The sequence below is a fragment of the Fundulus heteroclitus genome, chromosome 1 (assembly GCF_011125445.2).
Source record: "Fundulus heteroclitus isolate FHET01 chromosome 1, MU-UCD_Fhet_4.1, whole genome shotgun sequence".
NCBI lineage: Eukaryota > Metazoa > Chordata > Actinopteri > Cyprinodontiformes > Fundulidae > Fundulus > Fundulus heteroclitus.
Genome location: NC_046361.1, coordinates 33,909,915 through 33,919,283, shown reverse-complemented (window position 1 = coordinate 33,919,283; position 9,369 = coordinate 33,909,915). Strand labels below are relative to the sequence as shown.

General features: G+C 40.1%; 1 protein-coding gene across 1 annotated transcript in view; it reads right to left on the bottom strand.

Annotated features, from left to right (window-relative positions):
• Positions 1–63: 63 nt before the first annotated feature.
• ptpn22 (protein tyrosine phosphatase non-receptor type 22) overlaps positions 64–9,369 on the bottom strand; it is a gene marked incomplete in the record, with an annotated part of 60,292 nt that continues 50,986 nt past the window's right edge. The window contains 6 exon segments of the mRNA XM_036141501.1: positions 64–741; positions 1,877–1,960; positions 2,054–2,084; positions 2,163–2,266; positions 2,570–2,632; positions 5,110–5,137. Of these exon segments, the coding sequence (XP_035997394.1) occupies positions 680–741; positions 1,877–1,960; positions 2,054–2,084; positions 2,163–2,266; positions 2,570–2,632; positions 5,110–5,137 (372 nt within the window).

Sequence of the window (9,369 nt, the reverse complement as noted above, 5' to 3'; positions counted from 1 at the left end):
TTATGTTAAAACAGGAGAAAAAAAACAACAAACAAGTGATCTGAATGCAAATTCCTATTTTTATTTTTTTTAATAAATAATTGTGCAGTCGCAGCACATCCACGTGTATGACATTCATTGTTCAGTAGGATATGCGTTTCATCTCGTCGCTTTTAAATATTATATTCCAGCAAAGAAGCACTAAACGACGAGAAGGCCGCTCTGTTTGAAAGACAAAGTTTTGTGCTCATCAAGATTCAATGTTTTACCCCTTTTCATTCACGACGAAAAGCATACAGGCGATCACACACATGCATATCTAAATGTAGTCCTAACACTCTGAGTTTAAGAGCTTTGCCTTGAGCACAGAAAGGGAAAAAAAAAGATACAATTTCTTACATCAAACTAACTCTTCCAAGCAGTTTCTCATTTCAGAGTAAAGCCCCGCTTGAGTTGATGTTGAATTTATTTTGTTTGTTTCATAGAAGGCACTGTTCAGTGGTCAAAATTTGCTTTACTTTATAAATTGCACAAAGACCGTTGTGTGTGTCCTGACGGGAGGCGCTGTTGCACAGAGCCTCCCGTCGAGGCTTTTCTCTGTTCTGCTGTGTCCGATGTTTTCTTGACAACTTTGTAATAAAACTGCTTCTGTCCCAAAGTCACTGCGTAGTGCACTGCGTCATTAGGGGACCCCGTCGCTTCAGATCCAGGTCTCTGGGTAGGCCCTGGGGCCTTTTGGCTTTCCAAAGCGGTTCCCAAATCCTGAGCAGAAGACAGGCGATGAACTTCTTTAAGATGTTATTTATGGTAACTAGCAAAAGTATTTGTACCCCTTGAACATTTTTTCTACAAAATAAAAAGCAAAGTTATGAAGTGGAAGGAGAATTATACGTGGGTGCTTCAATACCGACTTTACGTATCTGTGCACATCAATTTTCAAGCCTTCCTACAAATTTTCAATTGGATTTTGGCCCGGACTTTGACTGGGCCATTCTAAGTATTTAATATGCTTTGAAGATACACATCCCCACAGCGTGATTCTGCCACTACCATGTTTCACAATGGAGACGGTTTCTGCTCTGTCTTCTCTAACCCCCAGTGGGTCGAGGCAGATGACCGTTCACACTGAGCCTGGTTCTGGTTCTGCTGGAGGTTTTCCTCCCTGTTAAAGGGGAGTTTTCCTCTCCACTGTCGCTTCATGCATGCTCAGTATGAGGGATTGCTGCAAAGCCATCAATACAGGCGACTCTCACTGTGGCTCTACGATCTTTCAGGAGGAGTGAATGTTGCCTGTCAAGACTTGATAGGTTTCCTTAGAGAGGAAACTTTCTGACCAATCTGTATAATTGAATTGAATTTGACTTTGTTAAGAGCCTTGAGATGACGTGCTGTGAATCGGCGCTACATAAATAAAATTTAATTGCACTGAAGACAGCATGTTTAGGGTGATGTTTGTTTACCCTCTTGCACAGTATTTTGCTTGAAGGTTAATATGTTCAGTTTTAAATCTTATCTGACCAGAGGAGCTTCTGCCAACGTCAGATGTTTAAAGCTTGGCATAGTGACCTTACTTGAAGCCTTTACGTGGCATCCCCTCTGACTGGCCCGCTGTATTCCTTGTCTTCATGATACTGTTTGTTCTTTAATGTTCTCTAACAAACCTCTGAGGAAAGCTGGACTAACACATATATTTATATATATATACATATATATATATATATATATATATATATATATATATATATATATATATATATATATATATATATATTTGTTTTAAAAAAATCCATGTATTATTTTCCTTCCACTACACAATTATGCACCTTTTTTTGTGCATTACATTGAAGTTTGGAGTTATAATGTGGATAGGGTATGAGCTGCTATTATGTTGACTTACCAAATTTGAACACAGTAAATGAGCTACTGTGTGAGGCAGGTGGAGCTCCATCCTGAGTAGGAGGCGGTGGGGGGGTTGTTTTGGCTAGAAATATAGTTGTTACACGTTTAATTAGGTTTTTTTTGTGACAGGAATTACCTTTATCAACAACATCAAGTAGGAGATGTCATTACTTACGTTTTGCTTTATGCCTAAAAAGTTTCAGACTCTGGGGAAAAAACAAGAAAAATGATTGAGCTACGCTTTAAATTATTCATCCCTGACGACGGTGCTCTTCTTGTGTTACCTTTGTTCTCAACATGCCCTTTTCATTTCTTTTGTCTGCTTTGTTTCCTGGTTTGTCACTGTTCAGGTTGGGTGTGTGGTTCGTGTTCTGTTGTTCCACTTGCGCTGATGAACACAGAAACAGGAGATGAAACGCATATTTGCCCAGATGCTGACGCTCATTTAATGTAATCCCCCCCACAACCTCAACCCAACCATACCCCACCCACGTATCTGTGCCGAAAGATTATCCAAGGTTTCTTAAATGTGCAGCGTTTTGTTGCTGGGTTGCTGTTTTTTTTTTTCTTATTTTATTTTTTCATACAAGTGTGAGGACCTTTTATCGTCTTGATAACAAGTACTTTTGCAGTTATTAATAGCAGGCCGTGTGAGAAAGGCTAATGTGTAGTGTGCATCAAACCGACTCACCACTTCCTCCTTCAGCTGCGACCACAGGAAGAGGAGTGCGCTGCGGAAATGCACTGAGGGGCTCTGCAGTATGAACACAATGATTAAAATACCAATCCCCAGTCGAAACCCATTTACGTCCACTAATAATAAAAATCAGCACACAGAATCTTTAACCACTCAAGCTTTGAATCCCTTGATTTAGAAAAAATATCGTTGTGATAGTGTTTCTTAATTTCTTTCCCACTCTCCAGACGAATCTGCGTGTGCGTAGTAGCCGAAAAGCACAAAACAGTGTTTCTTTACAGATAAGGAAGTCTGATGAAGCGATGGATTACGGTAAATTAAACCAGCAGGAACTTTGGTCCTCAAAATCTTTTCGCTATATATCTGTGGTTGCTTAGAAAAGTATGTGCTCTGTACCTTCATACTAGCACATATGAGCAGACTCTTTATTATTAGGCCTTTGGCAGAATTTGATTTTGGTGCCTGCTTTCAGTTGAAACACAAAATCCAAATAAAATAAGAGAAAGAATTGCCAGAACTGACTTCATAATCTGCATTTAGATTGTTTTTTTTTAAAGCAACTAAGTAATTTATCATTTTAAAATACACTTATGAGTCCACTAAAACAACAATGCACTACCGTATGGATGCGGACATTACTTGTAACAACACTGTATTAGTGTCTGGCACCCTTTATAGCTGATAAAGAGATAGATGATTGTTTGTTTTTACAAAAAAAAAACTGTTATAATGAGAATCTATTAAATTTATCTACAAGCGCTTATTGGCAACACAGAAAAAGGATGTGGCAAGCTCTTTTGCAATTTCTAAAAAATAATTTAATGAATGTCAGGCTTCTGAAAAGTATGTCTGTTTCTCCGCACTCAATACATGGTTGGGCCTCGTCTTGCATGAATTACTGCATCGATGCGCAGTATGACATGGTGCCCAAAACCACCACTGATTGTGGAAACTTCCCGCTGGACCTTGAGCAGCGTGGATTATTTGCCTCTTTGCTCTTCCTACAGACACTGGGACCTTGATTTCCAAATGAAATGCAAAATTCACATCAATCCGAAAACAGGACTTTGGACCACAGAAAAACAGTCAATTTCCTTTTCTTCTTAGCCCAGGTAGGACGCTGCTGATGTTGGCTCTGGTTCAGGAGTGGCTTGACAAGAGGAATGCGACATTTGGAGAGCATGTCAGGTATTTGTGTGCGGTGACTCTTGATCCACAAACTCCAGTCCCAGACCACTCATTGTGAAGTGGTTTTTCCTGTTGTTGCTGCACCTTTTCCTTCCACACTTCTTCCTTCCACTCAGTTTTCTTTTAATGCACTTAGAATCAGAACTCTGTGAACATCTGCTTCTTCAGCAATGACCTCTTGTGGCTTCCCCTCTTTGTGAAGGGTGTCAGTGACTGTATTCTGCAGTCTTGCCCATGATTGTGTAGCCCACTGACCCAGAGTGAGAGGCCGTTTAAGGGCTCAGGAAACCTTTGCAGGTGTTTTAGGTTAATAAGCTGATTAGGGTATGACACCATGACTTTCCAATAATGAACTTTTTCAGAGTATTCTAATTTTTTAAGTTTCATTATCTGTAAGCCATAATCATCAAAATGACAAGAAACAAAAGCTTGGTCTTTATCACTCTGTGTCTAATGATTCTGTACACTATACAAGTTTCACTTTCTCAGATGACTGGCAAATAACATTGAACTTTTACACAATATACTAATTCTATGAGATGTGCCTATAAATATAAACTACGCAGGAAATGAGGGTGAGCTTTATGTAATGAAACACAGATAAGGAGGAGGTCTTTCTACTCAGCATTCAGGCAGGGAGTAAACAGCCAGACCATCAGGTGACTGTGGGTACGAGCATTTTTCTCGGTGTCAGAAACAAACAAAGGAGAGAACATTTGACCACAGATACTGTCTGAGTTTTGCACGATGCCTTCCACCACCACATGTGTGGTATTAACTTGAAGTGGCTTTTTGGGCCCGAACGACATGCTGTTTTGAAACGAGTGAAGGCGGTATAGAGAGCTTGAGTGCTGTGACAGAGTTTGTCCTTGGGATCTCATTTTGAAGGCTAGATTACTGATGAGGACCCAAACCCTCAAAAGCAACTTATTGTGTGGAAAAACTGGCTTTAATCACTGAATACCTTCTAATTTAGAGTATTCTGGTGACAGTTGTTGGGAGAAAGCTCACCTATCTGCTTTATTGTAAGAATGCTGGTCAGAAAGGGAGCTAAAATAACAAAGTCCAACCTGCATGATAGCAGAATTTTGGTGTTTCTTCACTTTGGTGAATTACAGGCAGTTCATGTCACCTACGTAAATATGGCTTCATCACCAACACAAGCAGAAAAAGAAAACACATAAACTAGCTGCATTACAATTATGAAGTAGATGATCAAACTGGTCTTTATGTCAGTAGTGTAGAATTCACAGTATATAAAAATGTTTAATATATGTATATTCTGAATGAGAAGTGAAGCGCTCTTGGGGGCACCCTGGAGGTCTAGATGAAGGCAGGCGACTCACCCAACTGTGAACTTCTAGCTCGAACACTCTGGAGGAAGACATTAGAAACATAAAGCCTGTCAGATAGATTTGGCTTTAAGACCAGATAAAAATGAACCCACGGTGGTGCCGTTAAAAGACACGACTGCCTGTTTGGCGCTCTTCGGATAAATGTCGGTACCTTGCTCCGGTTCATGACAGAATCCAGGAACTTCTTGGGCTGGGCGCTGCCATCCCACTCCGATGACATTCCTGTCCTCGGTAAAAGTTGTGTTGAGCCCATTGAAAGGGGGCGTAGCATATTTCCCTCATGATCTAAAGGATCAGACAGAGCGAGTCTTCTTAGACAAAACAGCTACTTGCGTACAAGCTGTATCTCTGCACTGCAAGGCAACGAAATGCTCACTCTCGTCTGCAGGGAGAGGGAAGGATTCTGGGGTCCTTTTAGCGACAGGCGATGCCAGACAGTCCTCCGCTATAAAACCAAACATAAAAGCCTTTTCATTACTCCTATAACCATGTTCTATTTCTTATTTAATTCCATATAATAATGTGCAGTGTGTTTTGTACACTAAACCTGTTTCTGAGATTTTATAAGTGCTCGTTTGATCTGAAATGTAAAACCTTCAAACTGCTAAAGGATACTTTCTTTTTTAACACTACTATATGAATATATGTTTTAAGCGTTGTTCGACTAAATGGGGTGATTTCCATTTTAATAATTTTTGGACAAAAAAAAACAACAACAATGTCTCCATCTTTTATGAAGAACAAGCTTACTGTTAGGAAGATGTGCGGGAGTCAGAGGATCCAGAGATGGACAGTAAGTTGTTTGATCAAGCGGTTTTGCTGAAGATGGAGCGATAATGAGAAAATGTCAAACAGATCAAATTATTACTCTCCTAGAAATATCAAAGCTTTGAAATGTGAAAACTAGAAGTTAAAATCACTGGCTTTTGTAACGGTAGGCAGGTTTATCAGAGCGTCTTACCTGAGAAAGTCATTTTTGCTCTGAGACTCTGCAAGAAAGCAGAAAACGGTGTTTTAGAAACATTTGGAAACTATAGGTTATCCTATAGCTTGGTCTACTTCAGAGCTTTTTATTAATCAAGACCGTACAATGTTATCTTGTACTTGGTGTTTTTCTTATCTCCTTCTCTCCTTTTTAATCTGTTACCTCACCTCTCTCCCTTTCCTCTCTATTTCCCTTTTTTTTCTATCTCGGTGTCCACTGCATTTGAAATAATCCCAAAATAATGTCTGATAAAGTATTTTATTTCTATTTATATAACCGGCGGCGCTGTAGTGCTCCACTTGTGGAAGTCAACCTGTTGGGCTTCTCCTTGGCACAAACACTTCTGAGTGCTACACTGTCGGGCAGCTCACTTTAAAAATGAAAGCAAAGAGTTAAATGCTGTTAAATGTGGCCGATGCATGAGAAGGACTAAATGCCTCAGTGTCAAATATGAAGTACGCTGATGCTTTCCAGTGTTTAAAATCCAGACATGGCTGCCCCAAACATCCCGGTTGGTTCCTTCAGGAGCCCAGTAATGTCCTGCTGACTTGCAACATCCGTCTTACTTGATGATATCTGGGTTAACACCATGGAAGAACAGGAACCTTTCGTTCTTATCACGTTAGAGCGTTCATTTATAATCCCTCAGCTGCAGGGATCGGACTGAATTCATCTGAACTTCTCTCAGGACACTACTATAAAAAATAATTGAATAATTAAAAAATGCTGACTTATACTGGATAATTTTAAACGAAATCGGCAGTAATTATAAAAAATCTCTATCTTATTTATGCTTTTTTTCCCCCTCAACTCCTAGCTAGAACGTTTCAGGGTCAATAAGTCTGGCTTTAGCCATCCAGCTCCATTGCAAGCCTCCTAACTGCCTTCATTTGGAGGTTTACTGAGCACGCACTGCTGGGAGGAGAGAACTCTATGGCCTGGGAATACCTCACGATAAGGAAATAAAGAATTGGAGGATGAATCGGTGGATGGGTTTAGGTCGTTCCCACGGATTTGTTAGGTTTACACTAGTGTTGCGCCGATGCCATTTTTTGGCCCCGATACCGATACCTGATACCTGGCTGTGCAGTATTGGCCGATACTGATACCATACCGATACCATCTGTTTGAAATTGATGTGTGCGTGTGTGTGTGTGTGTGTGTGTATATATGAAGAACTGCATACTACTTAGGGTAGTAGAACTTTTTATTGCCTACCTGGAATGGGTGACAATAGTTGAATAAACTTTTAGCTCTCAAAGGCCAAAATAGTGCAACATTCGTGAAATTATAACATGTATAATAATAGTGTAACAGTAAGACAGTAAAATTACATTAATAATTGAATAATCTCTATACATCCTGAGTTTTGGCTCTCAAATGCCAAATAGTGCAACATTCATGAACTTATATAACATGTATAATACTAGACAGGAGAGAGAAAGCTGCGTTCAAGTGACATACAAACATCAAAATGGTATCTGTGGCCTATTTGTTGGTACTCGCTGATACCGATACCACCATTTTAGTGCTGGATCGGGGCCCCGTCTGATACTGGTATCGGTGCAACACTAGTTTACACTGATTGTTTTATTGTTGTTTAAACTTAGTTAGTGCTTCTCTTTATTTAGCCCAGAAAACTATGTTGAAAATATGACTTTTCTTTTAGTCCTGGATGCCCAAATTTAACTTACATAAAAAAGTTAAAAGTAAGGGCTTTGATTGGCCTATTTTATCAACCTTGAACACCTTTCAACCACATTCAGACATGAAGAGACGTCTTCATGTAGACATTGTTTCACATTTCATCTACAATGGGCTGTTGTTTAGACATAAAGCCCTGCTGTTCTGTCTGTTAAAAGAAATGCTCTGAGGGATACGCTTAATCTGCTCTACGTCTTGCATTAACTTCTGAAGACATTCTGCATCTCTCAGTGAGAAGAACGTGTCCCTACCTTGCTCCTCATAAATGTTTTATCCTGATGAAGTCCATCTTCTGACTTCAAAGTCCCCGACCATTCTGAAGACAATCCTATTACACCCAGGTTCACTGCCAGAGGCACTTTCAACGGAGGCGACACGAGAACTGAAACGTGAAACTTGGTGATTTAAAAGTGTCATTTTCATTTTTAAAATGATCTGAAATTGTGTCTGTTGTCCCAATATTACCTGGATCAGTGGCGAGCTCAAAGGATTCTGGGGTTCTCTCTGGAAGTGGTGGGGCAGGTGATGGGGGGCTTCCTGAGAACATGGAAACAGGAAGTGAAGGCATTTATGAGCAAATAGGTGTTTGTGCTATCCAAAGGAGTACTGCATGTTTAATGAAACATAACAGAAGCTTTCCATTGAAGTGTTCGTACCTTCCAGCTCCCTTATGGGTTCAGCAGCAGCAGCATTTGGTGGAAAGATAACAGACAACCTTTGACATGGATCTGAGAGCTCTGACAGGGAAGAAAATCAGTAGCCATCATAGCATTACAATACAGCTTACATTCTGTGAACCTTTTACTTTTGATACACATTGCATGATCACCACTGCAAAAAGGGAACTAAAAGTCAGACGATATTTTAAAATGTGTATATTTTTCCTTGATTTGAGCAGCTAAATAAGATTTTTTGCCAATGGAATGAGAATTTCTACCCCTAAAATAAGATAATTAGACATCCTGCACTTGAAATAAGATAATGGAGATGAATTGTTGTTTTTTTTAAGGGCAAAAATCTTATTCTATTGGCAAATAGTCTGATTTACCAGCTCAAATCAATGAAAAATATAAAAATTTCAAGAGGATTTTACCTACTTTTAGTTAAATTTCTGCAATGCAGAAAATATTAGAATTTTTTAACATATAAACAATACTTTAAGTCTAATGGCAGCAGACTGCATATTTTCACCAAACAGATCCACACCGAGGAAACTAACCTGCTTCCTCGGCCAGGAAGAAGGACTCAAGGGTCCGTTCGGGCAAAGGTGGAGGCGCCTCATCATCGGTCGGGACTTAAAAAACAAAAAGGCACACAACTGCAGTTCACCAACTACTGTCTGTTTTTGTTTTTGTGGGACTCACTCAAGCACAAATGTTGCTGCTCACCTGAGGCCGGAGAGCTGGGCTCTATGGTCTGGTCGTTCAGGAGCAAAGACGGCGTGCTGAAGATCGGACTGCAGGTCCATGTCGAGTCTTCTGCTGGTTCCACTGGAGCCTCCTCGGATGAAGGGGAGCTCATAGGCGTGTCGAAATAGGGGTCCTCCACCATCAGACACACGG